Source organism: Bos grunniens, chromosome 2 (genome assembly GCF_055505025.1).
Source record: "Bos grunniens cultivar Pamir isolate PY7600 chromosome 2, Bosgru_T2T1.0, whole genome shotgun sequence".
NCBI classification, from domain to species: domain Eukaryota; kingdom Metazoa; phylum Chordata; class Mammalia; order Artiodactyla; family Bovidae; genus Bos; species Bos grunniens.
In genome coordinates, this window is record NC_141166.1 from 50,796,001 (window position 1) to 50,819,074 (window position 23,074).

General features: G+C 38.9%; 1 protein-coding gene and 1 non-coding gene across 6 annotated transcripts; both read right to left on the bottom strand.

The window, feature by feature from the left end:
- Positions 1–1,313: 1,313 nt before the first annotated feature.
- COQ10B (coenzyme Q10B) lies at positions 1,314–18,269 on the bottom strand. 5 transcript variants are annotated; one of them, XR_015144480.1, is made up of 6 exons: positions 18,109–18,269; positions 13,181–13,330; positions 9,397–9,589; positions 8,989–9,084; positions 4,803–4,904; positions 1,314–2,349 (listed from the first exon to the last, which is right to left on the bottom strand). XR_015144480.1 is itself a non-coding variant. In XM_086347646.1 (5 exons), the coding sequence occupies exons 1-5, from the start codon at positions 18,228–18,230 to the stop codon at positions 2,218–2,220; spliced, it is 699 nt and encodes a 232-aa protein (XP_086203772.1). In that variant the 5' UTR covers positions 18,231–18,269; the 3' UTR covers positions 1,314–2,217. The 5 variants fall into 5 exon arrangements, 3 of the variants coding, with proteins under 3 accessions (XP_086203772.1, XP_086203763.1, XP_086203779.1); XR_015144479.1 differs by having other exon boundaries at positions 1,314–2,385; XM_086347646.1 differs by lacking the exon at positions 8,989–9,084.
- LOC147378086 (U6 spliceosomal RNA) lies at positions 6,674–6,775 on the bottom strand. Its single transcript, XR_015153547.1, has one exon. It is a non-coding gene; the product is annotated as a U6 spliceosomal RNA (small nuclear RNA).
- Positions 18,270–23,074: the final 4,805 nt, after the last annotated feature.

Sequence of the window (23,074 nt, forward strand, 5' to 3'; positions counted from 1 at the left end):
CTTCCAAGTTTCTTTCCACAGAAACAAAAGTCTTATCTGGTATGTCCTATCCCAGTCTTCCCCTCAGATTTCACTGACCAGATGCCACTTCAAGAAGTTTCTAAAGGTGGTGGGGTTTTTCCCCTTTTTGATATGGAAAGCATAGATGCCCCCCCAATTTTTTTTTTTTTTGAATTTTCATTGGTGTGTGCCTGTATGCTAAGTCACTTCAGTCGTGTCTGACTCTTTGGGACCCCATGAGACGTATATAGCTTGCCAGGCTCCTCTGTCCATGGGGATTCTCCAAGCAAGAACACTGGAGTGGGTTGCTGTTCCCTTCTCCAGGGGATCTTTTGGACCCAGGGATCAAACCTGGGTCTCTTTATGTCTCCCGCAATGGTAGGTGGGTTCTTTTACCACTAGCCACCTTAACTCCACAGGTCACAGCCATCAGAGCAAACACGAGAGCATAGATACTAGAGCCAGACTGCCTGGGTTTTCTCTATTACTTCTAAGACTCACATTCTAATGATACTTGGGGAACCTCATGGGTCAAAAGGATGGCTAGATCAAGGCAATATTTGTGCATTCCTGGGTTCCCTCACTAAAATACCATCTACGTATTATCATAATACCAGCCAGTTATGTCCAACCACTAAGTTAGATTCTGAACCTAAGAACTGACTTATGGCATTTGTAAGAATAGTAGTAAAGTACAGGTTCTTATTTCCATACACAGAGTAGTACTGTGCCGGGAAAAAAATACCTAGATCTTATCTTTGTCACTTAAAAAGAAAAACAACCAATACTTTTCTCATTTAAAAAGTACACGGTTAAAAAAAAAAAATCTGGCATATGGGATCTTAGTTCCTTGACCAGAGATTGAACCCATGTTCCCTGCAGTGAAAGCTTACAGTCTTAACTATTGGACCGCCAAGAAAGTCCCAAAAGGTACATAATTATATAAAAACTACTTATGCCCTGGGAAAACACTTCATTTGTAAATGGAAAATTACTTTACCTGTGTGAAGGCACAAACCAAGCTCCATGTGAGTGGACTGTATGAATCCTTCACCATAGTATACCTACCATGTACCAGAGAGCAGCCACTTACAATAGATTAATGCAAATATGCATTCATAGAGGGAACTAACCATGAAGTCCTTGGCTGATCTGAGGAAACAAAGGATGATTAATGCAAAAGGGTTGTTGGGTAGGGGATGAAGGAAGGGAAGGGGATTAATACTGATTAAAGGAAGACTGAATTTTGCCCAGATTTGTTTTTGTTAAAGTATTTTGAGACATTTCAATAACCAAAATAACTGTACAAAAAATAAACAAATTAACTTTATTAAGTTACCACTTCAGTCCTTACGTTGATTTGTTTACAAAAATATCAGTTTGAAATACATTATCGAAAGTGAATACACACAATAAATAGAAAATAAGGATGCATGGTGCTGCAGACATATCAACCAACTTATCTTGATCTACTGCCCACTGCTGTAGACAAAATTTGACACAGATTCAGCATTACTGACACAGCAGTCAAAGTATCAGGGAGAGGGTTGCAAACTATGAGAAAAGTAACTTAAAACTCTGGACCAAAAAAATACTCTCTGGACCACTCACCAAAAAATAAAAATAAAAAATAATTGTTTATCTGGAAGCTAACCTTAGTATAATACTGAATTATCTATTACTATCCATAGGAACAATTCAAAAATGAGAAAAGTGCCAGGGAACCTTCATTAACAATATTTTTAAGTCAAAGTTTTAACTTTAAATATCTGATGATTACTCAAATATCCTAAGCCACGAGGCAGGCCCTAAGACAATAAGTTATAAATAGTCTGAAATTAATAACTTAAAACGTGATATGGTTAATATAGTACACACTGCATAAGTATCTCAACCAACCTCTTTCAGGTGAGGTAATAATTAAAAGGTTTACATTTACAGTTTCAATTTCTGCTCAAAAGAGTGATATCAGTATTCCAGCAACAGTGATGACATCCTATTATTGTAAATATGCTAATATACATACTACTCTGAATTATACTTGATTGAATTCTATGTACATGTGGTTCCATATTCCAAGTGCAAATTTTCAACAGTATGGGTTTATAATCAAAGCTGGGTTTGACAAATGCTTTCTGACTTCTGAAAGCAAATGATGAAAGCACTTCCTAAAAGTGAATAAACTAGATACAAGTAGGTGACCATTTCCTTTTTTCTTTACGTGTGATGAACTTCATGAAGCATCAATTCCCGAGGTATGTTTGTTTCTGGACCATACAGCTTACACGCTCTTCTTTCAAAGGCAGTTACCATCTGCTTTACAACTTCATCGAAAAACAACGTGGCAAGCTGAGAGTGTAGAAGTGAGCGAAATTCAAAAGAAATCTATAGGAAAATGTTAATAACTATTTTAGAAAGACCTTTCTTTTACTAAATCTCTACTTAGGGTAATGGTGTTTACACAGTGAAACGAGCTAATTGGCCCAATACCTAAGGCAGAGCAATATGGGCCTCTGTCTAGGTGAGATTTTTAACATCAATGAGAGGGAGACCTATTTACTGCAGTAAGCACAACAGTAGCTGCACAACAAACATAAGTAAAACAAAGTCAATGAATCTCATTTTATGGTAAAGAATCTGATTTTATTAAGTTAAAAAAAACTGGAAAAAAAGCTTTGCTAAATGAATATCATATTTATCACTTTGGCTTCTTATTAGTGTGTCCCTTTAAGAGCTATCTTCTTTCCCAAAATGAAATGGTAGCTCAGCTGGTAAAGAATCCACTGGCAATGAGGGAGACCTGGATTCGATCCCTAGGTTGGGATGATCCCCTGGAGAAGGGAATAGCTACCTACTCTAATGTTCTTACCTGGAGAATTCCATGGACAGAGGAGCCTGGCAGGCTACAGTTCGTGGGGTCACAAAGAGTCAGACACGACTTCCCAAAAGGAAGTAAGGGAGTGAAGTGACCCCTCTGATAGGTTATTCCCATAACTTTTGAACTATGGTGTTGGAGAAGACTCTTAAGAGTCCCCTGGACTGCGAGGAGATCCAACCAGTCCATTCTGAAGGAGATCAGCCCTGGGATTTCTTGGGAAGGAATGATGCTAAAGCTGAAACTCCAGTACTTTGGCCACCTCATGCGAAGAGTTGACTCATTGGAAAAGACTCTGATGCTGGGAGGGATTGGGGGCAGGAGGAGAAGGGGACGACAGAGGATGAGATGGCTGGATGGCATCACTGACTCGATGGACGTGAGTCTCAGTGAACTCCGGGAGTTGGTGATGGACAGGGAGGCCTGGCGTGCTGCGATTCATGGGGTCACAAAGAGTCGGACACGACTGAGCGACTGAACTGAACTGAACTGAATACCAGAAAGGTGAGGTTAATCCACAAACTAGATGGCAAAGGTGCTTCAATCTTAAAGTAGACAAGGATTTAAATTTCATTTATATCCCCTCAAGACTGAATTCAAAGCAACCAGTTTGAGAAATAATGCCTTAAGGATGAAATATCTACTTTTAAAAGTTTTAATTTTAAAATAATTTTGCTTATTAAAAAGTTGCAATAATACTACTAAAATTTCTCATATGCCCACCACCCAGATTTCAGGTTTTATATAACCACAGTGCAATTATAACCAGGAGATTAACAGAGTTAATATTACTAGATAATAATGCTATTATCTACTCTACTGAGGTTTCATTCAAATTTCCCCAAGTGTTCCATTATTGTTCAGTAATTTTTATGAAAAAATTATGAAATGAAAATGAAAGCAACCTAAGAGCTGAGACCAGCATACAGTAATTTACTCAAAATTATAACCATATTTTAAAATGTAAGCCTGAGCTATAAATACAGGAATCAACTCATATAAATAAATAAAAAGCCACACAAGTGACTTTAAGTTTTCTATAGCTAAGGTGATATGAACAAGAAAATATCAATACCATAGTATTAAATTTAAAAATATATTTTTCTTTTGAATTTTATTTCTGCAATTCATAAGACGCAGATCAATGTACAGATTTCATTTGGTGTTACACTGTTATTAAGCTGGTAGTAAGCAAGACATGTGTCTTATAATCTATGGACTTGTAAAAATTAGAAAATAGAGAAGGCATTCAAGGTTTCCGGAAAGAGAGAAAAAGAGAAAAGGTCACTGGTATTCTTTCCTTTTTTTTGGCTGTGCCATGCGGCATGAGGGATCTTAGTCCCCAGCCTGGGACGGAACCAGTGTCCCCTGCAGTGGAAGTGTAGACTCCTAACCACTGGACTGCCAGGGAATTTCCCCTAGCATTCTGTCTTATAAAATTAGTGCCAAAAAAAAAAAAATCAGTGCAGAAAAAGATGAATATTCAATACTCAGAAATTTGAGATTAAAAAAAAAGTCTTATAGTAGTTGCTATGCATAAGTGTATGTGTGTGTGTGTGTGTGTGTGTGTGTACGTGCGCATGCATGCGAGCACGCTCAGTTGCTCAGTTGTGTCCAACTCTTTCCATCCCCATGGACTGGGGCCCACCAGGCTCCTCTGTCCATGGGATTTTCCAGTCAAGAACACTGGAGTGAACTGCCATTTCCTACTCCAGGGGATCTTCCTGACCCAGGGATTGAACCTGAATCTCCGGCGTCTCCTGCATTGGCAGGCGGATTCTTCACCACTGAGCCACCTGGGAAGCCCAGTTGCTATGCATGCAGTTTACTAATTATAGCATCTGGATTCTAATAAAAATGAATTACTCCTTCTTTACCAACTTTATTTGATATTTGGAACAAATAAAGAGCTTTATGAGAGACTTACTGAAAAATCCAAAGTACAAGTTCTTGGGTAGCCAGGAAGACCTGGGCTAAAACGCCAAACAGTCTCCAAATGATTGAAGAGCTTCCCATCAGTACAGGATGCCTAGAACAAAATGAAACGAAACAAAACAAAAAACAGTAAAATACCAGTTGGATTGTCCAGAATCTATAATTGAGGATGCTTTTGTTGAAAGTAAATATTTTTATAGATTAGACCACAGGTGACAAAAAGATCTCTTAGCTTGGTTCTAGGAAGAGATCTCTTGCTGACATAAGCCATTTTCCTTTCTCCTGGGAGTCCCAAGATTACTACTAGTTCTCTCTTCCACTGCTGTCACCCACTGTGCTACTTCAAGTTCTCCCCCTACAACAAAACAGGGAGTTACTATCTGGAAGTTTATTTCCAGCTCTGCCACTTATTAGTGATCCTGAACAAGTTAATTCCCTGTATTTCCTTAACCTGTAAAATGAGCATAATGCTTATTTTTTTACCATCACTATCAGATGGCTAAATTTAATACTTGTAAGGAATCTGGCATAGATCCCTAGAACAATTCTGTAATTCTTGCCTGCCCAAAGATCTTCCTTATCAATCACATTTACTCTTTCTCTAACTCACTATTCTTTATCTCTAGGGGCCTCTCTGGTTCCAGTTTTCTTGTTAAGTCTAGTCCTGACTGCTTTCTGACCTCTCATCTCTTCAGTGCTCATTATTTCACATACGTGTGTACACTGAAACATAATACACAGTGATACTATGTGCGGTGCAATCTGACATGTCCCATTCTCTAGCATTAAAAAATGCCAGTTGAGACCCATCCAAGAGTTGCCTTCCACAGTGTGAAAAACAGTGGCCAGGACCACAGTTACTAAAACACTGTCAGAACTAGTTATGACCTTGAATGAAGTTCCACTTCTTTATTTACTATCCTAAGATGCCATCTGGGCCTTATTGTACTAGTAGACAATTGACCTCAAGAATATATATGCTATGTTCCCTCAAAAGCAGGCTATTTTTTAACTCTTATTTCAAAGTCTTGGGATTCCCAGGTGGCTCAGCTGGTAAAGAATCTGCCTGCAATGAGGGAGACCTGGGTTTGATCCCTGCGTTGGGAAGACCCCCCGGAGAAGGCAAAGGCTACCCACTCCGGTATTCTGGCCTAGAGAATTCCACGGACTATATAGGCCATAGGTTTGCAAAGAGTTGGACACGACTGAGTGACTTTTACTTTCACTACTGTAGAATCTTTATAAACTGCACCCATACTAAAAAGCATTTTAAAAGAAATGCTCCATTCACATTTATAAAAAAAATTTTAATTTTTAATATGGAAACCAGTGAAAGTTTTTTATTTAGACACAAAAAATAACAGTCATTAAAGTAAAAAAATCTCTTCAAGGTTTCTTGCCTTCTGAAATGGTCCACAATCTGTGAAGTTTCTTCTAAATAAATCTAGTTCGTATTTAAAAAAAAAAATTTTTTTTCCCCAAAGCGTTTGGCTTTATACTTGGTTCAATAATGAACACCTAATTTTTAAAACCATCAAAAATCTATAATAAAATATTATTTCAGTTATCCAACTTTATTTACTTTTTTTTTTTGGCTGTGCCTTGTGGCTTGTAGTATCTTTTGTCCCCCGATCAGGGATCAAACCTGTGCTCCCTGCAGTGGAAAAGTGGGGTTTCAACACTGGACCACCAGGGATGACCCTTTTTTTTTTAACTGGAGGATAATTGCTTTACAGTAATGTGTTGGCTTCTGCCATACAACAATGTGAATGAGCCATAAGTATACATATATCCTCTCCCTCTGGAACTTCTCCCCAATTCCCCACCCCTCTAGGTGGTCACAGAGTACCACAATGAGCTCCCCAAAATATGGAATGGTTCATGAATTTGCATTCATCCTTGTGCAGGGATCACGCTGATCTTCTTTATATTGTTCCAATTTTAGTATATTTGCTGCTGAAGCAAGCACTCTATTTACTTTTATTTCTAATTTTTTACAACTTTACATCCTTCTTTACAATCATGTATGAAGCTTATAAGAAATTTAATAGTAAGGGAGAAACAGCTGTTGGGAATAATCATTACCATATAGCACCTTTCTCTGACTATTTTGGCAGTGCTATACTTGTATCAATAACCTAGCCCAAGGACCCACAGATTTTTACTGGTATGTTTTGATAGGGACAATACTGCCAATGATCTCATTCCTAACAGAGATACTGAACACAGCAAGTAGGCTTCTGGCCATGACAGACTGATGAATCTACATGATTTATGTAGAATCACTCACATGTCAAGTCACAGGCACATTTGGGGCAGCTAATAAAAAATGTCACATAGCTTTTGTTGCTTTCTTGGTTCTAATTTTTATTGTATGTCACATATGTGCATTAGGTATTAAGATCTAGAATCTGAGCCCAGGGAAAATTTAAAACTGAACACACCTGTTTTATTCTCAAATATGTCTTTAAATATTAGCACATTAAGTGAGGCAGCTTATTTTAATGGAAAAATAATTTGGGAATCAGACATACACAGTATGAATTTGTGTGTACCTTGGGTCTCCAGAACAACCCAAATGCTGCCTAATCTTTAGGTCATGCTAACATGCTAAGTTGCTTCAGTCACGTCCAACTCTTTGCGACCTCACAGACTGTAGCCTGCCAGGCTCCTCTGTCCATGGGATTCTCTAGGCAAAAATAATGGAGATGGTTGCCATTTCCTCCTCCAGGGGATCTTCCTAACCCAGGAACTGAACCCCAGTCTCTTATGTCTCCTGCATTGGCAGGTGGGTTCTTTACCACTAGTGCCACCTGGGAAGCCCTTAAATAATAAATTAGCACATTAAGTGAGGCAGCTTATTTTAATGGAAAAATAATTTTGGAATCAGACATACACAGTATAAATTTATGTGGGCTCTTAATTTCTCTAAGCCTCCCAAAATTAAGATAGTAATATATAATACATACTATTACAATTAAAAAAAAGTTTCCTGCCTCCTTGGCAGTGCTGAAGGTTACTGAAATTACTATGAACATCTGGATATACAGGAACACAGGAACACAGCAGTGAGAACTTCATAAACAAAAGCCCTCATGACTGAGGATTCAGAGATGAAAAAGAAGATCTCCCATTCCCTTAAGTAGCTCGATTCTGTCAAGCAGAAATCCAAAGGAAGAAAGAAGTTATACTAAAGAGTGATAAGAGAAATAAATAAAGCACATGCAAAGCCTAGAGGAATCACCGAGGTAGAACAGACTAGCCATATGAAAGGAAAGGGAAAAAGCAGGCTGGGAGTTGAAGGATTAACAGGCAAAGAATCAAGTTCATTACAGATAGAAGAGGGAACAGTATGCAAAGACACAGGGCCGTGGAATAAGTACTATACAGTACATTCATGGAGTCAGGGAAAGGAAGAAAGCCGGGGGAGAAAATAATATGGTTTTAGAGTTCTTTAGTTAGATGCAGGATATGTTAAGATCGAAGTTATAAGAATCTGAATGGTAAGAGATTGAGGTCAGGGGACTCAATTGTAAGATTTATAGAGATATTCGCTGTTGTCAGACTACAGAGTCTTGGCTGTGTAACCCTGGGCAAGCTAGCTAACTCTTCTAAGGCTTAGCATACTCAACTATAGGATGATGGAAGATAATAAAATTTGCATCTCAAAGGGCTGTTGTGAAGATTAAACAATTCAAGTAAAGCACTACAGAGCTTAATACATTAGCTATTATAAGAGAGGCAGTGCACTATAGTAGGTAAAAACTCCAAAACTATGAGGCAAACAGGGGGGTATGGGGCAGACTTTCAAGTGGAGTTGACATTTTGACAGTGGGACTAGGGTGGACTCCAATGTCTCAGCTTCACTGGACAGTATATTCTTTCTGGTATGACAGCTGCATGTCCTCAATGACTGACAAAGAGGTGAAAAAGGCACTTAGCTCTGGCCAATAACCAAGAAATGATACCACCACTAAATCAAGCGGGCACAAAACACAACTCAAGCTTTCAAAGTGTGTTCACTGCACTTTAGGAAGTCAAAATAAATGGTAATGTAACTCTGGAATTCTCCTTTTTCATGTGTTGAAGTCTGAGTGCCTTTTCTATATATGTACCCTTCTCTGAGAAGGGTAAGATGATTAATATAATGCATGCAACAGTACCTGGCATTTCAGTACCTGGTACATGGCAGGATGACTTCAACAATGTTTATATTCTCCACATTTATATCTTTTCTATCTTTCTTCATCCTCTCACCACTTTCCCTGCCTTAACTTAAAAAAAAAGCACAAGTATCAATATTAAATTAAAACATTTCTCACTTGTGTGGCTGAATCTTTCCTAGGGGTCAGCAGTTCTCAACAGAAGGACAAAAGAAAAAGCTTCTCATTTCCATGTTCTAGTTAAATTTCTATTTGGAAAGAATAATGCTAATATTGTATAAAATAACACAACTTAAGTGATATAACAGTTTGTTTTTCCCTCCTCCTATTAGTTTAGGGAAATCTTCTTAAGCTATTATACATTAATCCATTTAATATATCACTAGTTGAGGAATATTTAAAAACAAAAAACAAAACCGTTACCTTCACCAAATGTGGTTTCACCAAGGTTACTACTGATGTATAGCGCTCCAATACAGGTGGAAACCCAATTTCTAATCGTGTTTTGCAGTATCCAGATCTCCTTGATATTATATCTGACTTTTTACACCAAGGAACAAAATGCTTGTAATCCTCCATTCCAGATACCACATCATACATTTCCTGCATAGAATAACTTAAAAAAAAAAAAGGAAAGGTGTTAACTGCACCTATTTATACAGTACATATACACTTTAAATCAGCGGTCCCCAACCTTCTTGGCATCAGGGGCTAGTTTTGTGAAAGACAATTTTTCCATGGAATGGGGAAGAGAGGATGGTTTCAGGATGACTCAAGTACATAACATTTATTGGACACTTTATTGCTATTATTATTACATCAGCTCCACCTCAAATCATCAGGTATTAGACCCCAGAGGTTGGGGACCCCTGCTTTAAACTGAATAAATAATAAAACTTACTGTGTATGAGGCAAGAAGTTATTTGGCACACACATTAATACTGCTTTATAATAAATGGCTGATGAATTATGGTACATTCATACTGTGGAACTCATCAGTTACCTAAAAGGATTAAGATCAAATGTACAGTTCACCCTTGAACAACACAGGTTTGCCCTGTGTGGGTCTACTTACATAAGAATTTTTTTGATAAATATAGTACTTGTATTTTTGTTTTACAGATTTTTAAATTAAATGTGGGGGAAAGTTTGTGTTCAATTAGAAATCACAATATGTGGAATCAAATATAAGGTTTGAGTCTTGATTTTATACAAACTATTCAGCCTTTGGATAAATCATTTATCAATTCCTTGTTCTGAAACAGAAATAGCAGTATGACTTTTTTTTTTTTTTTTACTGTGTGGGGGTCTGCACTCCCAAACCCCCCATCTTTCAAGGGTCAACCATATACTTTAGAGCAAAGAGGTTTAAAATATATTGCTACATGAAAAAAGGCACAAATATCAAGTGTTTAATGATCGAGGAAATATACTATACACATAATATTTCTTTTTCTTTTTTTACAATATTTCTTAAATAAAATTGTATATATCTTGTCTGCTTTATATACAATTTATTTTCCATTTGAGAAATGGATATAAGTATATACTGTAATTCCTCAATTTTAAACATTTGATATTTGCTTTTTCTGAAAATAATTATGTTAATAGACTGTCTGTAATGAAAATATATTTTAAAAGTACTAAAAGAATATAAATTAAACAATTACCAGTTGTTAATTCAGGAAAAAAAGAGTAGGATTAAAAAAAAGACTAACTCTTTAATATATATATTTCTATTTTTTCAGTTTTTGTGTCTTTTTAAATTCTTTTTTTCTATTTTTTTCTTTTTTTCTTTTCATTCTAGTATATATACTTATAAATTGTTAAGTGTTTATACAAGTATGCAAACATTTTGTAATTAAGAAAAAAAATCAATTCTATAATACAAAAAAGGCAAATATCTCACTCTTTCTGAGCCAGCATAACACCCTGCCAACCCAAACTTCACCAAGAACATAAAAAAATCTACAAACCCATATTACCTGTGAGTACTGAAGCAAAACTTCTAGGTAAAATACCAGCAAATATAATCCCAATAATATATTAAAAAAATAAAACAATCAAATACAACTCATTTAAAGATGTATGGATGAACCATCCATAGTACATACAACCAACCATACATAGTATGGATGGTTCAGTACTAAGAATTATTATAACCATATTATTTAGCCAAAACAAAATCATTGTATGATTCCCTTCACAGATAGTAAAATATAAGAAACATTACTATTAGCATTAGAAAGAAACCAATGATGCCATCATTACAGTCATTTGACATTGTTCTAAATGGTCAAAGAAATTAAATCAGAGCATGAAATATCGGCACACGTGTGGAAAAGAATTAGGCAAAATTATAAACTGGCAGGTGATATGGCTATCAAATCAAAAATCAATCAATCAAGAATTCAGTTAGGTAGCCTGTTAAGAAATATATAAAAGTTAATACTGTCTCTATACTAACAAGTAGAAAATAGTCACATACAAACGCAAAATACCTGGAAATAAGTTCAACAAAGACACATCAGGGTTTAAATGAAAACAAACAAACAAACAAAAAACCACATGGTGGATACATATAAAGACAACTGAACGATGAAAACTAGACATGTATTATTCTTGGTTATAAAGAGTCAACACTGCTAAAATAGAATTCATCTCAAAATGATGCAGTAAAGAACCACATTCTAAATTTCAAAAGGGATGTTTGGAATATGACAGAATGAGTGTTTATATATATTTAAATGAATCTTTATGATCATGAAATGAGGCCCACAGAGGAAAGAATAAATAAACCTAATCTATTCTCCCCATGTTCTCAGACACTTGGAAATAAATGCCAATATAAATCCCATGAAGATGTATGAGACCCGATAGCCTGGAAGCTATTTGCATAAAAACAGTCTATTATGTTCAAATATCAATTCTAAAACATAGTAGTTTCATATGACCCTGACTAGGTTGCTTAACCTCTCAGTTTTCTTCATCCATAATTGAAAAATACTTCTACAGAGTTACTTTAAGGGTTAAAGGAAATAGTTTTGGCATAATGCACAATGCTTACTAAGCACTTCATAAATGGTAGCTATTACGTGTTTACATCAAACAATATATGGGGGAAGATGATCATTAGATAAGACCAATTTGTAATAAAAAGAATTTTAGCACAAGAAAGAATAAGGAAGCAAGAAAGAATAAATAAATATGGTGGGAAAAATAAGCTTTGGAGTCATGACACAACATAATTTCTCAGCTTCAGTTTCTTCATCTTTACAATGGGAAAATACCTAGATCACATGATTACTGTGAGAATTAAATGAAACAATACAGAGCACCCAGCAGGCCTGTCAAATGACAAGTTCACAGTAAAAGAGAGATATTATTAGTAATTCAAAAGTAAAGCAGACCAGTTCACTATTTGATTTCTCATCTTTTTGTTGCCATTTCTGTTTTTAAGACACCAGCTGGGGCAAAGATGTCTACCTATCCAAGTATTAAGGCTTGCTTTACATGGCATTCTTGCTGGCCACCAGTAGGCTACAAATTAAACAGCTGTCACATGACTACTTCTTGCCAATAATATCTGAGAGTAAGCACTATGTGTCACTTCCAGGACCAATATGATTAAGCATCAGGTGTTTCTTTTTAAGAGATCCTGAAGACCAAGGAATTACAAAAGTACCAAGGTGGATGGAGCCTGGGTTCTTGCCTGACTCTGTAAACAGTTTTACTGGAACACAACCATGCCCACTGTTAGTTCTGGGCTACGCTGACCATGTTGAAGAGTTGCAACAGAGACAGTATGGCCCACAAACCTATTTACCAACTGGCCCTTTACAGAAAAAGTTTGCCAACCTCTGCTCTGGATGGTAGGGGCCTCTTAGCATGTTTATATATACTTACCTAGGTGAGGGAGCTATACAAACATATTTGGCCCAACGTATCAGTAATGATGCCACTATAAAAAAGAACAGTGTACAAAAATGCAGGACATAAACAGTTTATTTTCTTTAAATGTCAAGATTTAAATCTATCCTATAAAGTTACCATATGATTATATTCATTCAACCAGTATTTATAAAATAGCAAGGGTGAGAAAATCAGAGCTTGGTCTGTAAGAAACGAATCTAGAAAAAAAGAGGCACAATATTCTAAAGAACATTGTGAACATGCTCTTTTAATAGATCTATTACTATATACAAACCCTATAATTCTCCTTTCTGAATATTCTTTTCTTTTGTTTATTAATGGTGCAGCAATTCTGAAGAAGGTTCTTGCGTGTATCTTCTTAGGAAAAACTGAGGTATGTAGTGGAAGAGTTCTGCTCATCAGTATACCACAGGAAGCCAAATAACTAAAAAGACAGAAATTACCTGATTGAGTAACATTGACAATTAAGAAGAAACAAATTAGAGACCGTTAAATAACAATCATACTTCAGGTGTTTGCAACCTTAGAATATTTCCAAAAAAATTACACATGCAAAAAATAAGCTTCTTGAGCACCATAAAGAAAACTAAAAATACCAGCTTACAGTTAGGGTTAGAGCCTTCAGACACAAAGGTATCTCTCAGAGTTGGCTTTTAGTTTGCAGTCATGTGTTAACAACATATTCCTGCCCTAGGATGGGAGAATATTCATTGTCCAATTTTTAACTCATCTACCCACCTTGTTTTCCCAGCTGCATCCACAGGGGTTTCCTTAATTCTTGATCTACTCTATGAGATCTGAAATTAGGTCCCTCTCTCCACTGGATATGTGGCAGGCCTGTCAGATCTATTGCTCAATTATCTTTTACCTTCCAATCTCCATTCCCATGTGTATATATAGAAGCATATGTCAAGGTAATTAGAATGTTAACTGTTTAGGGTACTTCATAATACAGATGCCTGATATGCTCTTGTTCAGCTATATGTTTTTAGCCTTTACACCAGTAAGATTATTGCATAACTATTATACACTACTATTTGTGCATTAGTTCACATATTTATCGAGCTGCTATTCTGCGCCAGGCACTAGGGACATAATGGTGAATAAAACAAAAAGATTACATTCTAGTTGAGGATTAAATAAGCCACTAAAATAGAAATGGGTGTAAGGACATGTAATTAGGACCTTCTTCAGATAGGGTAATCCAGGAAGTCCTCCGAGGTTGTATTTCAGCTGAGACATAATGGATAAGGAGCAGTTATTCCAGCTGAGCTATTTCAAATCCTAAAAGATGATCCTGTTAAAGTGGTATACTCAATATGCCAGCAAATTTGGAAAACTCAGTAGTTGCCACAGGACTGGAAAAGGTCAGTTTTCATCCCAATTCTAAAGAAGGGAAATGTCAAAGAACATTCAAACTACTGCACAGTTGCACTCATTTCACATGCTAGCAAAGTAATGCTCAAAATTCTTCAAGTTAGGCTTCAACAGTATGTGAATTGAGAACTTCTGGATGTATAAGATGGATTTAGAAAAGGCAGAAGAACAAGAGATCAAATTGCCAACATCTGGTGGATCATAGAAAAAGCTAGAGAATTCCAGAAAAACATCTGCTTCATTGACTATGCTAAAACCTTTGGCTGTGTAGGTTAACAACAAAGTATTCAAAATTCTTAAAGAGATGGGAATACCTGACCACCTTATCTGCCTCCTGAGAAACCCGTATGCAGGTCAAGAAGCAATAGTTAGAACCAGACATGGAACAATAGACTGGTTCCAAATTGGGAAAAGAGTACGTCAAGGCTGTATATTGTCACCCTGCTTATTTAACTTATATGCAGAGTACATCATGCAAAATGCCGGGCTGGATGCAGCATAAGCTGGAATCAAGATTGCCCGGAGAAACGTCAATAACGTCAGATATGCAGATGATACCACCCTTATGGCAGAAAGAGAAGAGGAACTAAAGAGCCTCTTGATGAAGGTAAAAAAGAAGAGTGAAAACTCTGGCTTAAAACTCAACATTCAAAAAACTAAGATCATGGTATGTGGTCCCATCATTTCATGGCAAATAGATGGGGAAGCAATGGAAACAGTGACAGACTTTATTTTCTTGGGCTCAAAAATCACTGTGGGTGATGACTGCAACCATGAAATTAAAAGACACTTGCTCCTTGGAAGAAAAACTATGACAAACCTACACAGTGTATTAAAAAGCAGAGATATTACTTTGCCTACAAAGGCATGTATAGTCAAAGCTATGGTTTTTGTAGTCATGTACAGATGTGAGAGCTGGAAAATAAAAAAGGCTGAGCACCAAAGAATTGATGCTTTTGAACTGTGGTGCTGGAGAAGACTCCTGAAAGTACATTGGACTGCAAGGAAATCAAACTGGTCAATACTAAAGGAAATCAACCCTGAATATTCATTGGAAGGAGTGATGCTGAAGCTGAAGCTCCAATACTTTGGCCACCTGATGCGAAGAGCCAACTCACTGGAAAAAACCCTGATGCTGGGAAAGATTGAAGGCAGGAGGAAGAAGAGGATGACAGAGAATGAGATGGTTGGATGGCATCACTGACTCAATGGACATGAGTTTGAGCAAATTCTGGGAGATGGTAAAGGACAGGGAACCCGGGCGTGCTGCAGCCCATGGGGTTGCAAAGAGTCAGACCCCACTGGGCAACTGAACAGCAGCAGCCACGTAAAGGGTGAAATAGGTATGTATGTACATAATGTGTGTGTACACATATATAAGATCTCTCTCTCATACACACATATGTGTGTGTCTGTACATGGGAGGAGGAGAGGTGAATACAAACCATTCCAAGTAGTAGGGAAAGAGCCTGGCAGCATCCAGACTCTCAAAAAGATTAACAGTGCAGCAGCAGTATAGCAAGCCAGGGCAAGAGCACAATGAAATAATTGTTAGCGAGAGAGGCTGGAGCTGGATTATGCTGGGGACTACTGGTCAGTATAAAGCAATTTGGGATTTATTCTCAATGAGATGCTCTTAAAGTGTTCCACCTAAGAGAATAATATTTCATTAAATCAAGTCTTCAAGTTATTTTTTTTAAGAGAGAAGGGAGTGGCCTGGTGAAATCTCATGTTATATATAACATTTGATTCATATAAAATATGATTTATGTATGAATAAAACTTCTTTAAGGACACTGACATCCCATAGTGTGGCTGGAAGAGAAAATTGAGTTAAAGAATGATTGAAGAAATTGGGGCTATTCAGTAAGAAGATCAGGGGTGGACTGTAAGGAGATCAAACCAGTCAATCCTAGAGGAAATAAACCCTGAATATTCGCTGGAAGGACTGATGCTAAAGCTGAAACTCCAGTGCTTTGGCCACCTGATGTGAAGAGTCCACTTATCAGAAGAGACCCTGATGCTGGGAAGGATTGATGGCAAAAAGAGAAGAGGGCAGCACAGGATGAGATGGTTAGATAGCATCACTGCCTCAATGAACATGAGTCTGAGCAAAGTTCAGGAGACAGTGGAGGACAGAGGAGCCTGGCATGCTACAGTTCATGAAGTCGCCAAGAGTTGGACATGACTTAAGAGACAGAACAGCAATAACAAAACAAAACAGAATGAGAGAGAATGCAATAGTGAACTAGAGATGGAAGTAAGATGTAACAGATGCTATGTGGGTGGAGGAAAAATGACCAAGTGACAGTCCATGGGGGTCACAGACAGTCGGACACGACTGAGCACAACAGGAGTTTTCTGATCAGTTTGTCTATTATGGTTACAATGTCCTGGACAGCACATCCATCTTCATACTTTATCAAGAATAGTATGTCTTCAGCTACAATATGAGAACCTTACAGTCATACACATGTTTAAACCATGGAATGAAAACTGAACAAAAGAAGGACAGTTTTTTGGTCCCTAAACTTCCAGTACTACATCCTAAATACTGTATTATAATAAAGGCCAGAATCAGCCTTGCAATGAATTCATAAATTATCTCCCTTTTCATTATCATAAACAGTAAATAGACTGAAATTTAAACCTTAATTTGATCACTAAAGCAATTTTTTTCTCAAAAGTAACAGCCAGCATTTTATAAGAGCAATACAAGCAGTAAAGTATGATAGAGTGTTCTGCTTGGAACTTTTTAAAGCTATTTCCTAAAGCAAGAGTGAAGGATGTGAGATGATTTTATTTCAGTTTCGACCAAAAAATGTCTAAAAGGATTTAGAGTTAATTGAGTTGTTGATATTTTAAAAAATTCATTGACTCTAAATGTCCTGGAAGGAGCTCAAGCAGATTTGTGTTTTCTCCCTTCATCCCGTACAGATTACTTTCGAATTAATTTTAAAAGTTAACTTTAATTTTCGAACATAGAATATAAATGTTAAGAATTAAAAAAAAATTTCGAGCATAATTTATTGACGTGTCATTAATAAAAGGAAACTGGTGGAAATATGGAAAATTTCATGTCTCCTCTTCCATTACCTACCAAAAAAGAACCTGGAAAATCGAAGGCAGACTCTTGAGTCAAGGTTACAGGACTGCTAACTTAAAATAGGAGGGAAAAAAAAAAAAATCCAAGTCCCCTACTTCGGCTTCGGTTTAGTTTAGCTAGCACCAAAGTGGGAGCGGGGGTGGGCAAAGACCGCTACCAGAAACTGGGGAAAGCACCTCTGGCCATCGTACACCCTGAAGGAACAAAAGGGGACTCACTGACAGGCCACAACCTCCCACAACCGTCAGCCGCTGTAAGCCGTAGGGGAGGAGACCGGAAGAGCCCAAAGGCACCTCCCCGCCCCATCAAGTGGCTTTATCAGCTGCTTCCAAGTCGCCGAGCGGAAGGATTCACCGCCTCTCGCGAGGGCTGGGAACCACGAACACAAGACGGAGCGGCCTGAACAGGCTGGCGACCCTCCGGCCAAGGGGGCGGAAAAAGGGGGCCTGAGTCCGTCACTCGCCGAAGGCAGTAGTAGGCCCTTTGTCTACATATACGCGGAAACGCATCCCATCCGCCTAAAGTGAAATCGCTCAGTCGTGTCCGACTCTTTGCGACCCCCATGGACTGTAGCCTACGGGGCTCCTCTGTCCATGGGATTTTCCGGACAAAGGTACTGGAGTGGGTTGCCTCACCGCAAATGTCCCGGGTCCCCTTGCTCAACAGGCCGTACGGAGGGAGAAATTACCCTCGCTGCGGCGCCCCGCGTTGTTCATTACCTGACGTTCCTCGCAGGCACCTGCGCCGGAGCCGGGGCTCTGGCGGCTGCCTCCGACTTCGGACAGCATCCCGAGACCACCTTTTTCAGGGCTCTTTGACCTATCCGAGCTGCCATGATCATCCTACTGAAGCTGGTCGCCAGGAAACCCGGATCAGGCCCACGGCACCGCCCTCCTCCGGCGGCCCGGGCCACCAGGCGCCGCCGCCCTCCAGCCAATCAGCGGGCCCCCTGAGCGGTCAGACACGCCCCATTTTCCTCTCTCTGATTACGCAAAGCTGACGCACACTCTCACTGCCACAGAGCCCACTGTAAACGGGCTACGTCATCCAGCCGGCCAATCAGAGGGACCGCAGAGCCGGGTGGACGAATCCTTCTAGGCCGGCGGGTGTTCAGTTCCCGCCGCGCTCTGACGTAAGAATTACCGTGACCGCTCACCCCTGCTCCAGCTCAGGAACTGTTCCTCGATCCACCAACCGCCGTGGTTGTCTTGAGGCTGCTTCCGGTCGCGAGGCCAGCCACGTGAGCCCAGCGCAGGGGCGGGAGGAAGCCCGAGGTTCTGAGTATCGATTATGTAACTGTACGAACCGGTGAGTGCTGGGCTGGACCTGCCACCCCTGCCGTCTGCGAAGTGTGGCGTCAGTCTTGCTGTTAATGAATGTACCTGCTGTCTTTACCCCGTGAGGTTGTTATGAGGGCAATATAATAAGGTTATGGCCTTAGAGAAGAGACTCGATTCTGTTTGCCTTCTTTCTGTGTGGCCAGCATTTTAACGGGTGTTCATGTATGGTTTGGGTTTCCCTCAGCCCAAATTTTGCTTCCATTCGGATTTTGCTTCCATTCACCCATTTCAGGAATCATTCATCTAGTCTTGACATTTGTTCTCGCTTTGTTTGTTCCTAGGTCCTTATTTAACTTTTATATGCCATAGTTTCTTGTGAACTGTAAAGTGAGGATAGCCATACTGTCAATACTTAACTGCACACAGTTTTGAGAAATTGTAGCTGACTAAATGAAATAAACATAGTTATTGAGCACTCACTCTCCACTGTTTTAGGTGCTGGATAAATGAACAAAAGCCTACTATCATAGAGGTTCTAATCTAGAGTAGGGGAAATAAATTTTCATTCAATTAATACAGTGTCAGATAATCATATGCTGTAGGAAAAAGTATGAAAAGCAGATGGAGAGGGCTAAAGTGGGGTGCTGTTTTATATAAAGTGGTCAGGTGGGCCTCTGAGAAGGTGATAATGAACGGGCTTAAATGAAGTTAGGAGGTGAACTATGTGAATATTTGGGAAGGGAAGAGCAAGTGCAAAGGCCTCAGACAGAAACAGTCTTGCCCTGTTTTATGAGAAGCAAGGGCTTTGTATTACAGTCAGTGAGGGTGAGAGTGGTAGAAAATGAGATCAGAGGTAGTGAGGGCTTTTTCATAGTATCTGGGAGGCCATGGTGCCATCTTTGGATTTTATTCTAAGTGTAAAGGGAAGTCATTTGAGATGACTTGATCTGATTTACATTAACATAAATATTCCAGCTTTTGTGTATCTGTATGATTATTATTTTCTACTCTTGCTTTGTTCATTGAAGCTGTTGTTATTCAGTCGTTCAGTTGTGTCTGACTCTGCGGACACCATGGACTGCAGCATGCCAGGCTTCTGTGTTCTTCACCATCTCCTGGAGCTTGATCAGAGTCATGTCCATTGAGTCAGTGATGCCATCCAACCATCTCATCCTCTGTCATCCCGTCCTCTGTCCCCTTTTCCTCCTGCCTTCAATCTTTCCCAGCATCAGAGTCTTTTCTAATGAGTTGGCTCTTCGCATCAGGATGTCAAAGTATTGGAGTTTCAGCTTCAGCATCAGTCCCTCCAATGAATAGTCAAGGTTGATTTCCTTTAGGATTGACTAGTTTGATCTTGCAATGCAAGGGACTCTCAAGAGTCTTCTCCAATACACACTTCAAAAGCAGCAGTTCTTTGGCACTCAATCTTCTTTATGGTTCAACCTTCACACCCATACATGACTTCTGGAAAACTATAGCTTTGACTACATGGACCTTTGTTGGCAAAGTAATGTTTCTTCTTTTTAATATGCTGTCTAAGTTGGTCATAACTTTTCTTCCAGTGAGCAAGCATCTTTTAATGTCATGGCTGTAGTCATCATCTGCAGTGATCTTGGAGCCCAGGAAAATAAATTCTGTCACTGTTTGCAATGCTTTCCCATCTATTTGCCAAGGAGTAATGGGACCAGATGCCATGATCTTAGTTTTCTTAATATTGAGTTTTAAGCCAGCTTCTTCACTCTCCACTTTCACTTTCATCAAGGGACTCATTAGTTCCTCTTCGCTTTTTGCCCTAAGTGTGGTGTCATCTGCATTGCTGACGTTACTGATACTTCTCCCAGCAATCTTGATTCCAGCTAGATGCTTGTGCTGCATCTAGCCCGGCATTTTGCATGATGTACTCTGCCTGTAAGTTAAATAAGCAGGGTGACAATATTCAGCCTTGACATACACCTTTCCCAATTTGGAACCAGTCTGTTGTTCATGTCTGGTTCTAACTATTGCTTCTTGACCTGCATACAGGTTTCTCAAGAGGCAGATAAGGTGGTCAAGTACTCCCATCTCTTTAAGAATTTTCCACACTTTGTTGTAATCTGCACAAAGGCTTTATCATCAGTGAAGCAGAAATAGATATCTTTCTGGAATTCTCTAGCTTTTTCTATGATCTACCAGATGTTGGCAATTTGATCTCTGGTTGCTCTGCCTTTTCTAAGTCTAACTTAAACATCTGGGAGTTCTCAGTTCACATACTGTTGAAGCCTAGCTTGGAGAATTTTGAGCATTACTTTGCTAGTATGTGAAATGAGTGCAATTGTGCGGTAGTTTGAACATTGTTTGGCATCGCCTTTCTTTGGGATTGAAATGAAAACTGACCTTTTCCAGTCCTGTGGCCACTGCTGAGTTTTCCAAATTTGCTGGCATATTGAGTGCAGCACTTTAACTGGATCATCTTAAAAGATGATTTGAAATAGCTCAGCTGGAATTCCATCACCTCTGCTATTTTTGTTCATAGTGGTGTTTCCTAAGGCCCACTTGACTGTAAACTCCAGGATGTCTGGCTCTAAGTGAGTGATCACACCATTGTGGTTATCTGAGTCATTAATATCTTTTTTGTATAATTCTTCTGTGTATTCTTGCCCCCTCTTAATATCTTCTGCTTCTATTAGGTCTATAACATTTGTGTCCTTTATAGTACCCATCTTTGCATGAAATATCCCCTTAGTATCTCTAATTTTCTTGAAGAGATCTTGTTTTTTGCATTCTGTTGTTTTCCTCTATTTCTTTGCATTGATCACTTTAGTAGGAAGACTTTCTTATCTCCCCTTGCTATTCTTTGGAACTCTGCATTCAAATGGGTGTATCTTTCTTTTTCTCCTTTGCCTTTCACTTCTCTTCTTTTCTCAGCTATTCATTAAGGCCTCCTCAGACAATCATTTTGCCTTTCTTCTTCTTGGGGATGGTCTTGATCCCTGCCTCCTGTACAATGTCACGAATCTCCGTCCATAATTCTTCAGGCACTCTTATCAGATCTAATCCCTTGAATCTTTTTGTCACTTCCACTGTATAATTGTAAGGGATTTGATGTAGGTCATATCTGAATGGCCTAGTGGTTTTCCCCACTTTGTTCAATTAAAGTCTGGCTTTGGTGATTAGGAGTTCATGATCTGAACCACAGTCAGCTCCCAGTCTTTGTTTTCCTGGCTGTATAGAGTGTCCCCATCTTCAACAGTAAAGAATATAATCAGTCTGATTTTAGTATTGACCATCTGTGATGTCCATGTGTAGAGTCGTCTCTTGTGTTGTTGGAAGAGGGTGTTTGCTATGACCAGTGCATTCTCTTGCAAAACTCTGTTAGCCTTTGCCCTGCTTCATTTTGTACTCCAAAGTCAAACTTGCCCATTACTCCAAGTATCTTTTGACTGTCTACGTTTGCATTCCAGTCTCTTCTGATGAAAAGGACATGTTTTTTTTGTGTTAGTTCTAGAAAGTTTTGTAGGTCCTTCCTTGCAGTTACCCCTTACTAGATGCTTTGTGGTGTGAGTTCAGATCCCGAGCTACAGAGTATGTCAAGCAGTTTTCAGTTCAACACAGGATGTAATTGTTGATTGAGGTGGTTCTGTTGCTGCATCCTACAAAATTGTTGACTAGTCTGTGTGCGCGCGTGCTAAGTCGTTTCAGTCATGTCCAGTTCTGTGACCCTGTGGGCCATAGCCCACCAGTTTCCTGTATGGGATTCTTCAGGCAAGAATATACTAGATATACTAGGTTGCTGTGCCCCCCTCCAGGGGATCTTCCTGACCCAGGGATCAAACCCACATCTCTTACATTTCCTACATTGGCAGGTGGGTTCTTTACCACTAGAACTACCTCGAAAGCCCATTGTTAAAACTAAAGTGAAAGTGAAGTCGTTCAGTAGTGTCTGACTCTTGGCTACCCTGTGGACTGTAGCCTACCAGGCTCCTCTGTCCATGGGATTCTTCAGGGAAGGATACTGGAGTGAGTTGCCATTTCCTTCTCCAGGGGATCTTCCTAAATGGCCTATTAAATGTATTTTTCAACATAATACATGATTTACTCATGAATCTAATAGAAGGGTTTCTTTTGTTAAATTCACCAAACATTTTCTCATAGAACTCTTCTCAGACATAAGAAAATATCTACTGAATTGGCTCATTCAATTGAATCATTCTCCTCTGCACTTCTCCCAAGATTTTGTTTAAGGCAAATAAAGGAATCTTTGTGACAGATGACAGTGTATGGTACTCAGCTGACTTCTTAGCAAAGGATAGAGTTATATGTCAGAAGCTTAAAGGTGATAAGAAACTCTGGTTCAGTTTTAGTAGATGATGGTGCTTCCATATATTGTAGGCAAAAAAAAATTTGTTTTGACGATAGGAAAAGATCT